This window comes from Scyliorhinus canicula, chromosome 10, assembly GCF_902713615.1.
Source record: "Scyliorhinus canicula chromosome 10, sScyCan1.1, whole genome shotgun sequence".
Lineage (NCBI taxonomy): Eukaryota > Metazoa > Chordata > Chondrichthyes > Carcharhiniformes > Scyliorhinidae > Scyliorhinus > Scyliorhinus canicula.
In genome coordinates this window covers 156,486,951-156,508,658 of record NC_052155.1, presented here as the reverse complement: position 1 = coordinate 156,508,658, position 21,708 = coordinate 156,486,951, and the positions used below count along the sequence as shown (strand labels likewise).

The 21,708-nt window shown below is 46.0% G+C and overlaps 1 protein-coding gene across 2 annotated transcripts in view; it reads right to left on the bottom strand.

Moving 5' to 3' along the window:
* The window catches only part of si:dkey-122a22.2, a 181,392-nt gene that overhangs the window by 47,002 nt on the left and 112,682 nt on the right, over positions 1 to 21,708 (bottom strand). For both annotated transcript variants that reach the window (XM_038809979.1, XM_038809980.1), the window contains one exon: positions 4,261 to 4,343. In XM_038809979.1, the coding sequence (XP_038665907.1) occupies positions 4,261 to 4,343 (83 nt within the window). The remainder of the gene's footprint in view (positions 1 to 4,260; positions 4,344 to 21,708) is intronic.

Genomic DNA, 21,708 nt, shown 5'->3' with positions numbered 1-21,708 from the left:
CAACCGGAAGCCGTTGTTCCCCTTAGTTAAAGGGTCAGTTACGAGGGGACACAAGTTCGAGGTGAGGGGCAGAAGGTTTAGGGTTTGAGGAAAAACCTTTTTAACCACAGGGTGGTGATAGTCTGGAATGCACTGCCTGGGAGGAATGTAGAGGCAGGTTGCCTCACGTCCTTTAAAAAAGTACCCAGATAAGCACTTGGCATATCATAATATTCAAGGCTATGGGCCAAATGCTGCAAATGGGATTAGGTAGGCAGGTCAGCTGCCTTTCATGCGTCAGTGCTGACTTGTTGGCTGAAGGGCCTCTTCCACACTATATTTTTTGTGATTCTTTGAAGGTGAAAGGACAGGTTAATAGGGTAGCTAAAAAGGCATTTGGGACACTTGCCTTTAACCATAGAATCATAGAATTTACAGTGCAGGAGGAGTCCATATGGCCTATTGGGTCAGCACCGGCCCTTGGAAAGCACACCTTACCCAAGCTCACACCTCCCCCCATCCCCGTAACCTCACCCCACCTTTTTGGACCCAAGGGCAATTTAGCATTGCCAATCCACCTAACCTGCAATCTTTGGCCTGTGGGAGGAAACCGGACCACCCGGAGGAAACCCACGCAGACAAGGGGAGAACATGCAGACTCTGCACAGACAGTGACCCAAGCCGGGAATCAAACTTGGGACCCTGGAGTGGTGAAGCAACTGTGCTAACCACTGTGCTACCCATGCTGCCCATCGTGGCATAGATTATAAGAGCAGGGAGGTTATGTGGGTTGGAACTGTACAGGACTTTGGTTAGGCCACATGGTATACTGTATTCAGTTCTGGTCACTGTACTTTAGGGAGGATGTGATTGCTAATAAAGAGGGCGCAGAGGAGATTCACCAGGATGTTGTCTGGAATGGAACATTTTAGCAAATTTAGTAATTTGCTTGAATCCATGCCAGTTCTCTGTAGAGAAATCCCGTTCTAACCCCATAGCCCTGCAACTTTATTTCGCTCAAGGGGTCATCCAGTTTTCTTTTGAAATCACTGATTAACTTTGTTTCTGCCTCCCATATAGGCACTGAGTTCCAGGTCATTCCCACTCACTGCATAAAAACATTCACAGATTTAAGGTTGTGGGCAAGAGATACAACATAGAACATTACAGCACAGTACAGGCCCTTCGGCCTTCGATGTTGCGCCGACCTGTGAAACCCCTCTAAAGCCCATCTACACTATTCCCTTATCGTCCATATGTCTATCCAATGACCATTTGAATGCGTTTAGTGCTGGCGAGTCCATTACTGTTGCAGGCAGGGCATTCCACGCCCTTACTACTCTCTGAGTAAAGAACCTACCTCTGACATCTGTCCTATATCATAGATATCATAGCATTTACAGTGCAGAAGGAGGCCATTCGGCCCAACGAGTCTGCATCAGCTCTTGGAAAGAGCACCCTACCCAAGGTCAACACCTCCACCCTATCCCCATAACCCAGCAACCCCACCCAACACTAAGGGCAATTTTGGACACTAAGGGCAATTTATCATGGCCAATCCACCTAACCTGCACATCTTTGGACTGTGGGAGGAAACCGGAGCACCCGGAGGAAACCCACGCATACACGGGGAGGATGTGCACACTCCACACAGACAGTGACCCAAGCTGGAATCGAACCTGGGACCCTGGAGCTGTGAAGCAATTGTGCTCGCCACAAGGCTACCGTGCTGCAGTTGCAGGGCTATGGGGTTAGAACGGGATTTCTCTACAGAGAACTGGCATGGATTCAAGCAAATTACTAAATTTGCTAAAATGCTATATCTATCTCCCCTCAATTTAAAGCTATGTACCCTCGTGCTAGACATCACCATCCAAGGAAAAAGGCTCTCACTATCCACCCTATCTAATCCTCTGATCATCTTGTATGCCTCAATTAAGTCACCTCTTAACCTTCTTCTCTCTAATGAAAACAGCCTCAAGTCCCTCAGCCTTTCCTCATAAGATCTTCCCTCCACACCAGGCAACATCCTGGTAAATCTCCTCTGCACCCTTTCCAATGCTTCCACATCCTTCCTATAATGCGGCGACCAGAACTGCACGCAATACTCCAAATGCGGCCGCACCAGAGTTTTGTACAATTGCAACATGATCCCATGGCTCCGAAACTCAATTCCTCTACCAAACCAATTAACTCTACCAAGGAGGATATGAGAGAGAATCATAAAATCTATTCCATGACTCTATGATTCTCCCCCAAATCCTCCTTTTATCACTTGCCCATAACCTTAAATCTGTGTCCTCTAGCCTTTGTATCATTCACAGCTAATGTGAACTGCTTTTCCTTGTCCACCTTGTTTAAACCTGTCATACCTTGTTCGTCTCTGAAATCTTACCTTAACCTCCTTTGCTCCTAGAACACCAACTGAACCTTCTCACTAAAATCCACCATCTCATGAACCATTCTGGTAAATATCCTCTGCACCATCGAGGATCGGCATGGTAGCACAGTGGTAGCACAGATGCTTCACAGCTCCAGGGTTCCAGGTTCGATTCCCAGCTTGTGTCACTGTCTGTGCGGAGCCGGCACATTCGCCCTATGTCTGCGTGGGTTTCCTCCGGGTGCTCTAGTTTCCTCCCACAGACCAAAGATGTGCAGGATAGATGGATTGGCCATGCTAAATTACCCTTGGGTGTCCAAAAAGGTTAGGTGGAGTTACTGGGATAGGGTAGAGGTGTCGGCTTAAGTGGGGTGCTCTTTCCAAGAGCGGGCGCAGACTCAATGGACTGAATGCCCTCCTGCTGCACTGTAAATTTTGTGAATCTATGATCCTCACATCTTTCCGAGTAGTCTAATCAGAGGTATATAAAGGTAAGAATAACATCCTTGCTTTTGTATTCCATGCCTCTGTTTATGAAGTCCAAGATTCCGTATGCTTTGCTAATTCCTCTCTGAATATTTACTGTCACCTTCGATGACCTACAGGCCCAAGTGCCTGCGTCCCTGCACATTCTCTAAAACTCTGCTATTAAGTAAATATTGCTTGCTCCTCCCTCTCCTTTCTGTCAAAATGCTTCATCTCTCAGTTCTCGGTATTAAATTCCATCTGTCCCTACTCTACCCATTCGGCTTGCCTATCTATGTCCTGTTGCAATTAATGGGTCACCATCATTTTCTACCTGGCTTTCTCACGTGAGAAAGGAAATTGTCCCAAGGTTCCACTTTTTTGTACATACACAGTCAACTAGATAAGTGATATTGTGTACATTGTTTGTCACATGCTATAATCTTAGTATAAAACCTCATTTGAATTGCATCATCGTTTTGCAGGGGCTGTTAGCTCACTTGGCTAACATGTGGGTTATACTAACCCCAACAGCACAGGTTTGATCCCGGTTTCGGCTGAGCTAGACTCGGGGCCTGTCCCCTCGTCCTACCCGAAATCAAAAGCCACATTACTTTGCCGCGGTTCGGCGCATAGTCGTCAAGGACCTGCCTTTAGGCAGAGAACTCAGGAAGAAGAATAAATTTTGCATTGTGTGCAACATTTCACATTTCTGATAGCGAGGTGCGAAATGTATTAAAACAAACAAGAAAAAACAGTTATTTCTTGTCTGTATCATCTGACCTGGAGCCAGGAATTTGCAGCCAGCTGTTTTTTTGCCAACAGTAATTAACTTCGAATTGATTCGCAGTCAGGCCAAGTTATACACAAATATATCTTTGCAGCGCCATCATACGATACTTATAGCATGGCATAATGTCCCTGTTGTCAGTAAAGTATATTATGCGCATTGCTGTTTGAAAAATACATTAGATCCACCTCCAGATATAAACATCCGGATAGATAACTGTCCCTCTTCAGACAGTACACTCCAGAGTGTCAAAACTTCACAACAAAAGCATTTATTTCCTCTTGCCTTTTCCGATCTTGGGATCATGAAGAAACAATAATATGTAGCTGACAATCCATAGGGAAAGAGAAACCTTTTAACTGACTTCCGCTGTAAGCATGTTTACAGCAATTAGGTTGCCAGCCATACATTGCACATCAGTTCACACATTTCATTGGCAGAATACGGTGTTGCCTGTTATTTGATGCAATGCTCTTGTCCTCCTGAAGCAGCATGTTATTCATGCGCAATTGATGGGGGCTCCTGTTATTATAGTTAAAGTACAGTTCAGACAAGCATTTAAAAATGATCTATTGTAACTTCAAAAGCCCGATTCTGATTTCCCGTCTTGGATATTTTAAATACCAACGGTGCAGTCACCACTTACCGGACTTGGGAGATGCTCTCATTAATGAAGAAGTGTTCATCCACAACAGCACTCAGGTGGGCTGGATTGCTCAGCAGGTATTTCTAAGTAGTAGAAAATAACAGTTTGTTGATTTGTTTAGTTGCTGAAATTGTTTTAGTAAGCTTATGAAAGCCCTTTCCAGGTTATGTGCATTCAGGAAATAGTTTATGGGCACATGAAACAATTGGTGCTCTTAAATGAGGCCACACAAACAACGGAATTATCTCAATCTTCTATATGCAGTAGCAGAGAATCAGTCACATTGCTATGTTATTAAAGAACTGGGAAATTAGCTATTCCAGCACACAAAGGTCATTATATCTGCCACCATACAATTTTCTCCAGGAAGCTACTACACAATACAGCACAGTCATCATCTGCACCATCTACTATTTATTCTTGTTGAAAAAAAATGAAGATTTATTTTTGGACATAACCAAAAAGACAAACCAAGTTAAACAAAACTATTCCTATTTTTAATTTTACCTCCTTAAAGTCACCTGTTTAATGTCTCATCAAGATAATATTGATGTCTAAGAACATAAGAAATAGGAGAAAGAGTAGGTCATTTAGCCCTTTGAGCCAGCTCTGCCATTCAATACGGTCATGGTTGACCTGATCCACTTGCCTGCTTACATTCCATAACCCTAGACTCTACTGTAGATCAAAAATCTGTCCAACATAGCCTTGAATATATTCAATGACACAGCCTCCACTGCTCTTTGAGGTGGAGAATTTCAGAGATGAATAACCCCGAGAAGAACATGGAGAGACAATATCAAAGAAGTGGTAAAATTCGTAAGGCAGTGCAGGAGCAGAGGGACCTGGGTGTACATGTGCATAGATCATTGAAGGTGGCGGGTCAGGTGCAGAGACAGCAGTCTATAAAGCACATAGTATTCTGGACCTTATTAATAGGGGCATAGAGTACTAGAGCAAGGAGGTTATACTGAACTTATACAAGGCACTAGTTAGACCTGAGGAATATAGTGCACAGTTCTGGGTGCCACACTATAGGAAGAATGTGAATACATTGGAGAGTGCAGAAGAGATTTAGACGAATGATTCCAGGGATGAGAAACTTCATTATGAGGAAAGATTGGAGAGGTTTGTACTGATCTCCATGGAGAGAAGGCAGCTAAGGGCTTATTTGACAGAGGTGTTAAAGTCACAAGGGAGTTGGACAGAGTAGATGGGGAGAAACTATTCTCACTCGTAAAAGGAGCAAGAATGAGAGGGCACAGATTTAAAGTGATTTATAAAAGAAGCAAATGTGATGTGAGAAAAAGTTTTTTCACACAGTGAGAGGTTCAAGTTTGGAATGCACTGCCTGAAATGTGGTGTAGACAGGTTTAATTGAGGCATTCAAGATGGCATTAGATGATTACTTCAAAGAAACGGGGAAGAGGCAGGGAAATGGCATTAAGTTATGATGCTTATTTGGAAAGGCGGTGCATACATGATGGGCCAAATGGCCTCTTTCTGTGCCATAACATTACTGTGACACTCTGCTCCTTATTTCCATTTAAACAAGAGACCCTTTATTTTGTAACTGAGCTTCATACTTATAGAGCATTTAAAGGGAATCATCCTTTCAATATCTACACTACCAAGCTCCCTCAGAATCTTATATGTTACCTCTCATTCTTCTAAATTTCAGTGAGTACAGGCCCAACCTGCTCAATCATTCCTCACAAGACACCTCTTCATCCCAGGAATTCTCTGAACTGCCTCCAATGAGAATCCAGTTATCCCACGTTTGGCACTCCTAGTGTGTTTCTCAAAAACTTATGTGCGAAATGAAAAGTCCTTTCCCATAAGCAATCCTGTAACAAGGGTTATATTCCTGGTCTGCTCTTCTTAAATTAAAACCCTATTGGTTGCCCTGAACCTAACTGGCCCAATAATCCTCTTTCTACTTTCTACTCATTATTATTGTAACTACTTACCACCTCCTGTTCACCAGATCCCTCTCTACTCTCACTCCCTGCAGCTCACTGCTTCCCTCTTCTGAACCCCTCACTCTTTCCTTCACAATGAGGACTCAGCAAGAGAGAGGTAGTGAGCGGGAAGCAGAAAGGGAGTCAGGAGAGTGTAGCAGTGAGTGGGAGAGAGTGAGGAAATTGGGAGAGAGTGAGAGTGGCACACAGTGACTAGCACTGCTGCCTCACAATGCCAGGCACCTGGGTTCAATTTTGACCTTGGGTGACTGTCTCTGTGCAGTTTGCACTTTCTCCCCATGTCTGCGCGGGTTTCCTCTGGGTGCTCCGGTTTCCTCCCACAGTCCAAAGATGTGCAGATTAGGTGGGCTGGCCATGCTAAATTGCCTCTTAAGTGTCCAAAAGGATAGGTGGGGTTACTGGATACGCAGATAGGGTGATGGCCTGACCCTAGGTAGGTTGCTCTTTCAGACAGTTGGTGCAGACTCAATGGGCTGAATGGCCTCCTTCTGCACTGTAGGGATTCTATGAGGAAACTGGGAGGCAAGAGGTGAGCCGAGAGAGGTAGCAAGCATTAGGGAGCGAGGGTGTTGGGAGAGGAACAGCGATGGTTGGTGAGAAGTGATGTGTGGGGGAGAGAGGGAGGGGTTCAGGAGTGGTGGGAGCGGGTGGCAGGAGGGAGTTGGTTGGTTGAGGAAATGAATGGTGCAAAGTGTTCAAAAAAAGACTGAGTATGTGCACTTACAATGTACAATGCAGTTCTTAGCACATGTGCAGTAACTGTACTGAAAGAAAAATAGAGGTTAAAGCTGAAAATATATTACAATACATTTCAAATACACTTGTGGGAGGAAACCGGAGCACCCGGAGGAAACACATATGGACACAGGGAGAATGTGCAGACTCCGCACAGACAGTAACCCAAGCAGAGAATCGAACCCGGGTCCCTAGCACTGTGAAGCAACAGATGGAAACTGGTTCTTGCATTTGCGCCCTAATCTTTCCCCAATTAATATCATTGCTTTTAATCAGAACTAGCCCATGCACTCAATTATCACTGCAGCGAGCAACTACCCTCCCTAGTCCCCAAAACCTGCCCAGCATCAACAAAGTTCAAGTCAGGAGTGTGATGACGTATTCTCCACTAGCCTGGATAAGTGCAGCTCCAATAGCCAAGAGGAACAACAGCTGTCCAGAACAAAGCAGCCCGCTTGATTGGCATCCCACCTAGCACCTTAACATTCATTCTTACAAGCACCAACATACGATGGCAGTGATCTGTACTCTGCAGAAGATGAACTGCAGCAACTCATCAAGCCTCTGAACAGCAACATCCAAACTCATGACCTCCACTACATAGAAAGACAAAGGTAGCAGATACATGGGAACACCACCACCTGCAAGTTCCTCTCCAAGCCACACACCATAGTGACTTGGAGATTTATCACTATTCCTTTACTGTCATGGGTCAAATTCCTGGAACCCCCTTCCTTACGGCACTGGTGAGTGTACCGCCACTGGACTACCAGGGTTCAAGACAGTGGCTCAAGGGCAATTAATGATGGGAAACAAATCTTGGCTTAGCCAGCAATTTCCACATCCTGTGAAAAAATAAAAATAAAATAATTGTGCATGCAGTATTCTAGGTGTGGTTTCACGAACACCCTCTCTGTAGTTATAACAAGACTTCCCTACTTTTATACTCCAGCCGCCTCCATTTGTCCGCTCAATAAATCCGGCCCAGCCAGTGACGCTCACGTAAAGAAATTTCTTTTAAAATTACATGCTGTAGCTGCACGCTAACTTTGCGATTCATGTCGGTAGACATCCAGATTCCTCCAAACTGCAGTATTTTGCAGGCTTTGTGCATGTAAATAACATTTTCCTTTTCTACTATTCCCAGCATTGTGGATAAATTGTTTTCCAATGTTATGTTTCACATACAAAACTTCTGCTCACACACTCAACCTACCTATCTATATATATCCCTTTGCAAACCTTTTGGATAAGATCCACACCACCCCAATCATTGCTGACTTCAGAGATCATTACGGGCTTTCCTTTCTGTGCCCTCTCAGCCAGAAGCTCCAATCCCAGCTGGAACAGTGAAGCCACAGTGTAGCCATCCAGGGAAGTGGCAAAAAGGAGTAGCGTGGAGGCACCCACCAATCATCCCCTGCCAATTCCAGCACTTTCAGAGTGACGACACTACCAAGCATATCTTCACCTGCCCTCCCCTTTCATCATTCTGAAGGGGCCATTCTCTCAGAGACACACTAGTCCACTCCTCAGTCACTCCAAACACCTCCGCTCTTTACCGTGGCACCTTTCAAATCATGCGGAAATTCGACATCTGTCCCTTTACCTCCTCCTGTCTCACCATGCTAGGCTTGAAATACACTCCAAATGAAACATCAATGTTTCTTTCAATTCAGTACGTTGTATTTGCTGCTCACAATGTGGTCTCCCCAAACGCACACTGGGTGGTCAATGTCCAGAGCACCTCCGTCAAGTCTGCAAGCTTGATCCCAAGTTTTGCCTTTGTCACTTGCCGTTTTAATTCTCCACCTTGCTCCTAAGTCTGGTCTTTCTGCAACAGCGTTCCAATGAAACTCAATGCAAGCTTTGAGGTAAAGCACCTTGGGCGAGATTCTCTAGCCTCCCTGAAGCATGTTTCTCGGCTGTGGGAGGTGGCCTGCCGTTGGTCAGTGGCAGGATCTTCTGGTCCCGCCCTGTCAATGAAATTTCCCACTGAATCCACCTTACACCTCTGTGGGTAGGTGCGCTGGTTGGCAAGACTGGAAACTCCCCCCAGCGTGAACAGGTGGAGGATCTTGCCCCGTATCTTTCGACTCGGCGCTCTACAGCCTTCTGGACTCAACAATTTCAGATCATGTCCCGTGTTTATTTTGCTGCTTCGGTCTTGTCTTGTTTCTTTCTTTATCCCACATTTTACATTCATTGAGCTGCTAGATTAGCCATTCGCGCCTCAGCTGGACACATTTTCTGTTTCTTTACTAAAACCATCATTTCTCTCTTTGGCTTTTGCACAACAAAATTTTTTGTCATTTAGTTGCTCCTGCCTTCCACCTTATCACAGGTCTTCCCTTTTATTCGTCCTGCCCCTTCCACTAGCTCAACCCTATTATCCATTGAATCTCTATAGTGCAGAAGATGGCATCCGGCCCATTGAGTCTGCATCGACGCTCCGAAAGAGCACTCTACCTAGGCCCACTCCCTGCCCTATCCCTATAACCCCACCTAACCTGGACATCTTTGGACATTAAGGGGCAATTTAGCATGATCAATCCACCCAACCTGCACACCTTTGGACGGTGGAAGGAAACACGCACAGAACTGAACATGACACTGTACTGAACCTGAGAAAATTTGACAAATCTGATTGACACTACTAATATTTCTCTGTAGAAAATAAAACAAATAAACTAACAGCAGAACTGTAGAGGAAAATGGATTACTGAAGCTACATTTTTAAAAATGGAAAACACAAAACTATTGGCTGTGAATTACATATTTCAGAATACCACAAGAGGGCAACATTCCCTCTTCATCTGACAAACAGCAAACGTCTAAAATTCCAAATGAAGTTGCAGAAACAAATTTATTCAGGAGTTCACAGCTTTTGAAGATAACCTAGCAGAGAATTAATGCGGCTAAAATATTTTATTACTGACTTCTGTAACTGGCTCTCTTTGAAATCTCCTGTGGAATCCGCCTCCACCACTCTCCCAGGCAGCACTTTCGAAGTCCCAACAACTCTCTGAGTAAAGATATTTCTCCTCATCTCACTCCTAGCTCTCTTACTGGCCATCTTGAAATTGTGACCCCTAATCACTGACTTACCAACTCCATGCAGGCAGAATATCCTTCTTTACCCTGTCAAGATTTTTCATAATTTTGACCACCTTTTTGTCACCTTAATTATTGTGTTTTATACAGTTCTTGCATAACCTCCCTGTTTTTATATTCTATGTATTGGCTAATAAAGAAAATATTCCACATGCACCTTATCGACTTGTCCTACTATCGTCGGGATCTGTGAACTAGCACTCTCAGGTGTCACTTCTGCTACACCTCTTAGTATTCTCCATTTATTGTGATTACTTTGCATTGTTTGACCTCCCCAAATGTATCACCTCACACTTCTCTGGGTTAAATTCTGTTTGACCTCCCAAAATGTATCACCTCACACTTCTCTGGGTTGAATTCCATTTGTCACGTTTTCTGCCACCCGAACAGTCCTTTGCTATCTTCCTGCAGTCAAAAGCTTTCTTCTTTATCAACCATGCAGCCAATCTCTGTGTCATCTGAAAAATTCTTGATCATGACATTTAAGCCCAAATCATTAAAATATATACCACAAAAATTAGGAGTCTTAGATCTTTTGAGCCCTAACCCTAATTTCACTGGAAATAGCCTACCAATCGCAAAAGCACATCCCAACCCTTTGTTTCCAGCCACTGGGCCAATTTGTATCCAGCTTGCTGGACTCCCTTGGATCCCATGGGTTTTTATATTTTTAACCAGTCTGCCATATAGTACCTTGTCAAACGCGCAGCTAAAATCCATGTAGATCAATTAGTCAGACACAACCATCCCTTAACAAATCCATACGGACTGTCCTTTATTACTCCATGCCTTTTTATGTGACAGCTTACTCTTAATTGATTCCAATTATTTGCCCAGCAAGGTAAGACTGATTTGCCTGTAACTATTCGATCTATCCTGCACTCCGCTTTTAAACAAAAGTGCAACGCTAGCACTCCTCCAATCCTCTGGTACGACACCTGCACCCAGAGAGATTACAAAATGATGGTCAGAGCATTCGCTATTTCCTCCCTGGCTTCATTAAACAGCCAGCTGTGCATTTCATTCGGCCCTGGTTACTTATCCCTGGTGACTTTCAAGGATGCTAGTTCCCTTAATATTTCCTCTCTTCACACCTCGCCTCCTTAACTACAACATCCCTTTTGTGAAGGCAGAAGCAAAGTATTCATCAAGAAACATACTCACATTTTCTGCCTCTATACACAGATTAGCTCTTTGGTTCTTTATGGGCCCTACTCTTTCCTTAGCTATCCTAGTACCCTTAATGTACTGATAAAACATCTTTGGGTTCTCCTTGATTTTGCTTGCCAATATTCTTGCATGCTCTCTCTTCTGGGGCGAAATTCTCCAACCCCCAGCAGGGTCGGAGAATCGCCCGGGGCCGCCGAAACTCCCGCCCCCACCATGTCCAGAATTCTCCCACCCGCAAAAAGTCGGTGTGCGGCCAATCCCGCCGCCCGCCTTGGAGAATGGCGGGGCCGGCGGGAGGCTACGGGTTTCTGTGCTGCCCTTATTCTCCGGCCCGGATGGACCGAAGTCCCGCCGCTGAGAGGCCTCTCCGTCGCCGTGGTTTGAACCACCTCTGTGCCGGCGGGATCGGCGGCGCGAGTGGGCCCCCGGGGTCCTGGGGGGGTGCGCGGGGCGATCGGACCCCGGGGGGTGCTCCCACGGTGGCCAGGCCCGCGATCGGGGCCCATCGATCGGCGGGCGGGCCAGTGCCGTGGGGGCACTCTTTTTCTTTCGCTGCCGCCACGGCCTCCACCATGGCGGAGGTGGAAGAGACTCCCCCAGCGCGCATGCGCTGGTGGTGACATCAGCAGCAGCTGATGCACCGGCGCATGCGAGAACCGGCGAAGGCCTTTCGGCCAGCCGCGGCGCCGGGCGTCAAAGGCCGTTGTTCCCGGTTTTGGTGCCAGTCAGTGTGGTCCCAGCCGCTCCGGCACGGGCCTAGCCCCTCAATGTGAGGGCTTGGCCCCTAAAGGTGCGGAGAATTCCGCACCTTTGGGGAGGCCCGACGCCGGAGTGGTTGGCGCCACTCCTCTACGCCGGGACCACCCGCCCCGCCGGGTAGGGGAGATTTTCGCCCCTTATTTCACCCTTGCACTTTCTATACTCCTCTTGGCTTTCTGGAATATGGAGTTCTTTGTGTCCGACATAGCTTTCAAAGAACAAAGAATAGTACACCAGAGGAACAGGCCCTTCGGCCCTCCACGCCTGTGCCGATTATGATGCCTGTCGAAACTAAAGGCTTCCGCACTTCCAGAGTACGTATCTCTTTATTCACATCCTATTCATGTATCTGTTAAGGTGCCTCTTAAACGTCACTATTGTACCTGCTTCCCCCACCTCCTCCGGCAGCGCGTACCAGGCACTCGCATGTCTCCTCTAAATTGTCCCCCTCGCACCTTAAACCAATGCCTCCTAGTAATTGACTTTTCCACCCTGGGTAAAAGCATCCGTCTATCCACTCTGTCCAGGCCACTCATAATTTTGTAAACTTTTATCAGATTGCCCCTCAACCTCCGTCATTCCAGTGAAAATAATCTGGGTTTATCAAACTTCTCCTCATAGTTCCCTTTTCTGTCTTATATCACCATCTAAGTTCCTTGAAATTGAGGGGGCTCGAGATTTGGTCATTCCATCCTTCTTCTTTATGGGAACACGCTTACTTTGAACCCCCTGAATCTGCACTTTAAATGCCTACCACTGTTCCAACATTGATTAACTTTCAAGTAGCTGTTTCCAGTCCACTTTTGTTTGATCAGTCCTCAGCTGAGTAAAATTGGCCTTATCCCAGTTTAGAAATTGCTGGTTTAGCACAGTGGGCTAAATAGCTGGCTTGTAATGCAGTACAGTGCCAGCAGCGCGGGTTCAATTCCTGTACCAGCCTCCCCGAGGAGGCGCCGGAATGTGGCGACTAGTGGCTTTTCACAGTAACTTCATTGAAGCCTACTTGTGACAGGGGCATATATTGTTCAATTTAACTCCTGTTCCATCTTTGCCTTTTCCATAAATGCCAAAACTAACTAAGTATGAGCACTACCACAAACATTGGGCTGGATTCTCCGCACCCCGGGGCGGAGAATCCATTTCCACGCACTGAATCTGGACAGACACCAGTTCCACAATTGTCCGGGTCCCGAAAAGCAGCGTACCCATGTTATACGCCGCGCCGCCTATTCCTTACGTGCGGCTATTGCTGGATGCCCACCCCGCCATTCTCCACCCCCAACCAGCCTAAGTCCCGACTGCGTGGATCACTTATGGTTTTGCCGTTCGGGATACTCGCATGGCAGCTGCGGACTCAGTCCGCGGCCGCCATGGTCGGAGGTGGGCCGATCAGAAGGCAGGGGGGCCTCCTACGGGACCGGGCAATTTGTTGGGGGGCGGTCAGGGTCGGCCGCGCGGCCGATCAGGGGCACTATTTGTGAGGTCCGCCATGGAGCACGGCACGGCCACTGGAGACCGCCACCGTCGCATGCGCTGCCTCCAACCTGCAAGTGCAGGAGCCCGTTTCTGCAACTAAAGCTGCGAGAAACACCCCGGGTCCCTGCTAGCCCCCTGCAGGGCTATGAATATGGGGCCTTTTCACACGAGTTTGTCTGGCGTTAAAGGCCACAGTTTTTACGGCGGCGTGGGGGCATAGTCCCAAAAAAATCCAGCCCTTGATTACTGCCCAAAAATGTTCTCCTGAATGCACCTCAAAGAATTCTGTTCCCTCCATTCCTTTCATAGATAAACAGAATCCCTACAGTGCAGAAGGAGGCCATTCGGCCCATCGGGTCTCCACCGACTTTCTGAAAGAGCACGATACCCAGGCCCAATCCACCGCAACACCCTCGCAACTCCACCTAGTCTTTGGACATGAAGGAGCAATTTAGCATGGCCAATCCACCTAACCTGCACATCTTTGGACTGTGGGAGGAAACTGGAGCATCTGGTGGAAATTGTCCAAACTCTATACAGACACCCAAGGTTGGAATCGAACCTGGGTCCCTGGCGCTGTGAGGCAATAGTGCTAATTACTGTGTCGTCCCATTTAGGTTGTTTGAAAGAAGAGCACCCTACCCAGGCCAATTCCCCTGCCCCAGCCCCATAACCCTCCCTAACCTCTACCGAGGGTGGCAAGGGCACAGAATGTACTCTGGGCGGTGGGTCTTCAATGTTGATCACCAAGAGTAGTTCAGTACCACCACTACTGATCAAGCTGGCCGAACTCTCAAAGCTGTTAGACTGGGTCTTCAACAGATGGTAAGGAAAAGCCTATTTGACTTTGTCCTCACCAATCTATCTGTCATGGATGTCTCTGTCCATAGTTTCAGTCGGAATGACCACTGCATAGTCCTTGTGGAGACAAAGTCCCATCTTCACATTGAAGATACCTTCTAACATGTTGTGTGACAGTGCCACCATGGGATAGATTTTGAACAGATCTAGCAACTCAAAACTGGGCATGCATGAGGCGCTATGGGCCATTTGCAGCAACAGAATTGCATGCAACTACAATCAGTAACCTCATGGTCTGACATATCCCCCACCCACTCTGCCTTACCAACAAGCTGGGGAACCAACTCTAGTTGAATGAAAAGTGCAGGAGGGCATGCCAGGAGCAACACCAGACATAATAAAAATGTGTTATCAACCTGAAGAAGCTGCCACACAGGACTATTAGCATTCCAAATATTGGAAGCAGTAGCAGAGTTCCAAAGCAACAAATCAGATATTAGATTTGCAGTCCTGTCACATCCAGTGCTGAATGGTGGTGCCAAATTAAACATATAATTGGAGAAGGAGGCTCCACAAACATCCTCATCTTCAACGATGGGGAAGCTCAGCACACCAATGCAACAGACCAATCTGAAGCATTTGGAGCCATCTTTAGCCAGAAGTGCTGAGTGGATGATGCCCATCATGGCCTCCTCCTGAAATCCCCAGCATCTTAGATGCCAATCTTGCCAATTTGATTCACTCCACGTGATATCAAGATATTCACTCCATGTGATATCAAGATATCATTCATCTTCAGGAGCGGAGAGCACTGGAATTGCGAGGGGCACTCTTCTGGGAGCAGAGGATAAAGGGAGCATGAGGCTCGGAACCTTCACTCACCTTGAGACAGTGGAAAACACTGGACCTACGGGATACAGCCACTAATCAGATAGTGCGCTTAATTTGAAAAATTCCACAGACCAATGGTAGCGAATTCCACAGATTCATGACCCTTTGGGAGAAGTAGTTTCTCCTCAACTCCATTTTAAATTTGCTACCCCTTATCCTGAGACTACAACCTCTTGTTCTCGAATGCCCCACAAGAGGAAGCATCTGCTCGTCTACTTTATCCATGGGCGGTATTCTCCGCTCCCGGGACTAAGTGCCCGCGCCAGCGTGAACGGCGTCGCGTTTCACGACGGCGCGAACAGGCCCCAGGCACGACCTATTCTGGCCCCATAGGGGGCCAGCACAGCGCTGGAGTGGTTCCCGCCACTCCAGCGTCCCAAAACGGCGCCAAACGGGCGCCACTCCAACCCACGCATGCACAGTTGGGGCAGCTAATTCCTGCGCAAGCGCAGTTGGGCCACGCCAACCTGCGCGTGCGTGGGAAACTTCTTACGCGCGCCGGCCCCTCACCAACATGGCGCCGGTGTTCTGGGAGGTAGGCCGGGGAGGGGGGGGAAAGAGAGGCCGGCCCGCCGATTGGTGGGCCCAGATCGTGGACCAGACCCCATCAGAGCACCCCCCCCCCCCCCCCCCCCCCAGCGTTCCCGCACAGTTCCCGCCGGCGCCGTCCACCCACTGCCACTTCCTTTGAAACCCGAAGATGTAGGCCATCAGGCCCTGGGGACTTCTTTTCCTTCAATCCCAAGAGCTTGTTGAGTACTGTTTCCCTATTGATGCTGATTGTTCTAAGTTCCACCCTTTCTATTACCTATGAATTACCCGTTCCTATCGGAATGGTACTGATGTCCTCCACCGTGAAAACTGGGGCAAAATATTGATTTAGCATCTTTGCTATTTCTGCGTTCCCCATTATTAACTCTCCATTTCATTCTTCAAGGGACCAACATTCACTTTAGAGACTCTCTTCCCTTTAAGTACTTATAGAAACTTTTGCTATCCTTCTTGATGTTTTGCGCTAACTTTTTTCCGTAATTTACCTTAGCTCTTTTTATTACTTTTTTAGAATCCTTTGTTTGAAAGTCTCCCAATCTTCCAGTCTGCCACTGGTCTTTGCAACATGGTAAATCTTAGTTTTTGTGTTTATATCGTCCTTAACCTCCATGCTTAGCCATGGATGTTTTTGACCCCTCTTGCCATCTTTCTTCCTCTTTGGAATATATTTTAGTTGTGAGGAATTGAGTATCTCCTTAAACAACTGCCACTGCTCATTAGCTATCCTACCTTTTAGTCTTCCTGCCCACTCTACTCGAGCCAAATCTGTCCTCATGCCTATGTAACTATCTTTATTTAATTACAGAACACTAGTGTGGGACTCCGCTTCCTCACCCCCAAGAGTAAGGAGGTTATCCTGAACTTAAACAAGACCTCAGTTGGAATATTGCGCACAGTTCTGGGTGCCACACTATAGTAAAGACGTGAACGCATTGTAGAGAGTGCAGAATAGATTTGCAACACTGTTTTAAGGATGAGAAACTTCAGTTATGAGGATAGATTGGAGAGATTTGAACAGTTCGCTTTGGAGAGAAGGCGGCTAAGAGGAGATATGATAGAGATGTTCAAACAGAACAGATAGCAAGAAACTGTTTCAATGCATAAAAGGATCAATGACGAGAGGGCACAGATTTAAAGCGATTTGCAAAGGAAGCAAATGAGATGTGAGAAAAATATTTTTCAGACAACAAGTGGTTCGATTCTGAAATGCACTGCCTGGAAGTGTGGTGGAGGCAAGTTTAACTGAGGCATTCAGAAGGCATTCGATGATTACTTGAATATAACCAATGCGCAGTGGTATAGGGAAAAGACAGGGCAATAGCACTAAGCCACGATGCCCTTTAGGAGAGCAAGTACAGACATGATAGACCAAATGGCCTCCTTCTGCACCACAGCGATTCTGTGAAAAGAAATCAGGAGTGAGATCAGGCTTTGACTTATAAGTTACTTGAGTTCAACCCTAATTAGTTATTTCTAGACTTAATTGACAAAATGATTAATTGCAGGTAACAAACTGTAATTATACAGAGTAGTCATAGGCCTGTTTAACTGTACAAATTTCAACAAATAGTAACTTTGAAACCAACAGAGAACAATAAGCTTGAGGCAAAATAATAATTGCGCATTTTCCTGATGCATTTATTCGACTAAAGAAAATGTTTTTTCTATCCACGATTGATTTTGCCAATGTAATTTTGTTAAACTCACCCATGTAGATTGTTATCTTACTATCCTTTTATGATTTGACAAATGCACTTTACATCAGTGACATTCTGGAAGATCAACTTGTTCTCTCATTGCCTAGCAAACTACTCAGTTGTCCCAAACCACTATGGAAAAACAGAAGAAGCATGAAACTAGATGCAGGCTCTGCTGCTCCCTCCCTTTACTCCCCGCAACACCCCGCTGCTCAACTCTGTGACCACATCAAGTGGCCAGCAGTAAGAGTGTGCCTTCCTGGTGGGATGAGTGACAGCACCTGGGCCTAGGATGTCTTGAGGCTAAGTGGTGGTTTGGGTTCAGCCATGAGCTCCAATGGGGCTCCTCACTCTGAAGTTCATGGATTCCGCCACAACTTCAAGCATAATTTAAAAGCACAAGATTGAGGACAAACGCATCAACGACTGGAGAGGTGGAGGCCATAACATTTTTTTCCAATGGTGAAATGTCATATTTGAAGTGAGAAATCAGCCAAACAGAGGAAATTGTTAATCCTTGCGTCTGTAACTCTCAGATACTGATGCAATGTTTCCACATGGAGAAAGACCTGGACAACATTCAGGTTTTGGCTAATAAATGGCAAGTGACATTCACTTCACACAAAAACCAGGCAATGACCATCTTCAACAAGAGAGAATCTAACCATCGCCCCTGACATTCCACAGCATTGCCGTCACTGCATCTTCTGCCCCCATTGACATCTGGGGGTTATCAGTGATCAGAAACATTACTGGACCAAATACACATACTGTGGCTACAAGTGCAGGTCAGAAGCCAAGAATTGTATGGCGAGTAACTCATCTGCAGACTTCCCAAATTCCACCCACCACCTAAAAGGCACAAGTCAAGAGTCTGGTGGAACTCTCCAGAAGCACTGAGTATTAAAATAGGAAACAAGTCCTGCTGAACCTTAATAGAGTTTGGCAGAGTCCACAACCAGAATATTGCATCCAGTTCTGGTCACCACTATTTAGGAGAGATGTGAGGATCCTTAAGAGGATGCTGAGCAGACTGATCAGAATGGCTACAGGGATGAGGGATTTTAAATACTATGCTCGGCTGAAGATGTTGGAGATGTTTTTCTTGGCATAAAGAGATTGAGGGGTGATTTGATGGAGGTGTACAAGCTTCAGATAAGGTAGATAAAGAAAAGTCATTCCTCTTGCTGATGGCTAGACGACACAGATTGAAGGTTTAGGCTAAGTAATGCAGTGGTTATGTGAGGAAGAATTTATTTTATGCAGGGAGTGTTAATTACCTGGAGCTCGTTGCCCACCAGTGTTGGAAATGGAGACAACGAATAATTTTAAAGAAGATATTTTATGAGCACCTGAAGGAAATAAACTTGCTGGCCAACAGGGATAGAGCTGGGAATGGGACTGACCTAATTTCTCTCCAGAGTCACCATAGATTCAATGAACCAAATGATCTTCTTCTGAGAGGGGTGGTACAATGGTTAGCACTGCTGCCTCATTGCGCCAGGGACCTGGGTTCAGTTCCAGCCTTGGGTGACTATGTGGAGTTTGTACTTTCTCCCCGTGTCTGCGTCGGTTTCCTCCCACAGTCCAAAGATGTGCATGTTAGGTGGACTGGCCATGCTAAATTGCCCCTTAGTGTCCAGGAATGTACTGAATGGTCCCCTTCTACACTGTAGAGATTCTATGATTCTGTGTGCTACAGTGACGTTATCACTCACTGACTGCAGCTCCAAGGACACTCAGAAAGACAAAACATGCCACTTGATTGGCATCCTAACCACCAACTTAAACATACCGCTATCATCTAGAAGGACATCAGCAACCTGCACATTCCCCTCCCACGTCATACACCATCCTGACTCACGAGCTATATCACCATTCTTTCACGGTTTCTGGATCAAAATTATGTAACTCCATCCCTAACCACACTGAGTGTGCATGACCAAAAACATGGACCACAGGGAGTCCAGAGGGTGGCTTACTTTACCTTTTCAAGGGTAGTTAAGAGCGGACAATAATGTTACGACACCCTGGGCGAGTGCACGATCAGTTCCAGCCCCACAGATCCCGGAGCCCCAAGTAATTGAATTAACTGATAATTTGTGTATTTTCCTGAGATCTTTAACCCTCGACTGCTCCAATGAGTTACAGGCACCAGATTTATAAGTAAAACATTAACAAAATTGTTTATTTATAACAAAAGTAAAAGATGAACATATAATGGAAATAATGGAACAATGGTCCAACTATTCCCAAAAGCCCATTCCACCCTCTACCCAGACACACGCAAGACAAACATTACGGTAGGGGACAGGGAAAGGATTGAAAATAACAGGAATTAAAAGGGTATGAGAGATTTGAGGATCTTCGCTGCCGGGGTTGAGGTCCTTGCAAGTGGTAATCTCGATGCGAGGTGTTGCAAACCATCGGTGAGTTTGGATCTTTTAAGGGCTACCATCCATTAGAGCTCCCAGATTGTAGGTCTTCCTCTGGGGAATCACCTTCACACAGGAGATTCAGGTCTGTGCAATTCTATCATGCGACTACCAGAAGGACTCGCATTCTCCTGGAGATATTACTGGAGTTTTCTACCTGAGAGTTTACAGCAGATTTTACATCCACTTTGCCTTTCGACTGCTTGCCTGGTCTCTGTGCAGATATTCTGGCTGTATTGTGAAGAAAGTTCTCAGACTGGGCTATTCCCAGCTATTCAGACAGAGGATTAAACTGTGTAGAAGGAAAGTAATGCGAGGAATTATTAATTGCTTGAGCACTTAGAAAATATATTAATATTAGTTGCTATTATAAAAAAGCACTTGCTAAAGCATGCTGGGATTGTTTGACTATATTTTAACACTGTGCTTAGCCATATCTTAGAATGATGCATAAAGTAAAAAACACTGGTAAACAACTTTTAGATGAATCCTATTGTGCTGACAAATTGTTCAGCTAAGGATGCCAGGATATGCTGCAATATGTTGATGGTTAAGAGATAATGACTATAGTCGCACTCCCAAGGTTGGCTAGTATAATCATGGTCAGGCCAGATGTTGTTTTGTACGAAAAGCTGTTTATTTTGGTGTATAAAGATAGGCTCTGCACTGCTGTAATCAGATCGCTGGTGAATGGTCATTGACTATTGCAGGTTCTCCACGATATCGTGTTAATAAACTCCTGAAACAAAGCTCGAAGTCTCTGTCTAATATTATTTCAACGACAAACTGTTACAAACCTGGTGGGAGAATCTGCTGGAAGCCTTTCGAACCAGTAGTTCCCTTCACAGGTCTGGTTACAGAGTATAAAAATTGGCAAGTCATGGTGCAGCTGTATAGAACCTTGGTTAGGCCACACTGCGAGTATAGTGATCAATTCTCGTCGCCACACTACCAGAAGGATGTGGAGGCTTTAGAGAGGGTGCAGAAGAGATTTACCAGGATGTTGCCTGAAATGGAGGATATTAGCTATGAGGAGAGGTTGAATAAACATGGGTTTGTTCTCATTGGAACGACGGAGGTTGAGGGGTGACCTGATAGAGATCTACAAAATTATGAGGGGCAAAGTCAGAGTGGATAGTCAGAGGCTTTTTCCCAGGGTAGAGGGGTCAATTACTGGGGGGCATAGGTTTAAGGTGCGAGGGGCAAGGTTTAGAGGAGATGTACGAGGCAAGTTTTCTTTTTTACACAGAGGGTAGTGGGTGCCTGGAACTCGATGCCGGCAGTGGTGGTGGAAACAGGGATGATAGTGACGTTTAAGGGGCATCTTGACAAATAATGAATAGGATGGGAATAGAGGGGTAAGGACCCCGGAAGTGCAGAAGATTTTAGTTTAGACGGGCACAGGCTTGGGAGGGCCGAAGGGCCTGTTTTGTGCTGTACTTTTCTTTGTTCTTTGTTCTACTGCCTACAGTCTTTTAAATAGGAATGCCTTCCAGAGGTCTGGCTGGGAGCCTCTTCGATCGCCTGGCAGAGAGACAGCTGAGAGAGATTGCCTTAAAGCTGCTTCATGTCTGGATATTTCATAGAACTGACAAAACAGGGCTTTGCTTCTCCTGTTCCAGAAGTTTCTGAAAAGCTCCACCAATCCTAAACGAAAATCTGTCCAAGGCCCCGATTTCAACAAACTGAGTGTCTGCTTGGCCAAGTTCATCAATATGGTATCATGGGATTATGCCACAGAGCATAATGAATCTGAAGATATCTGCCGGATCAGTCCACATCGCGGCTTGCAGCGTAGGAGGTGTGGTTCCAGTTCAAAACCAAAAGTCTATGATT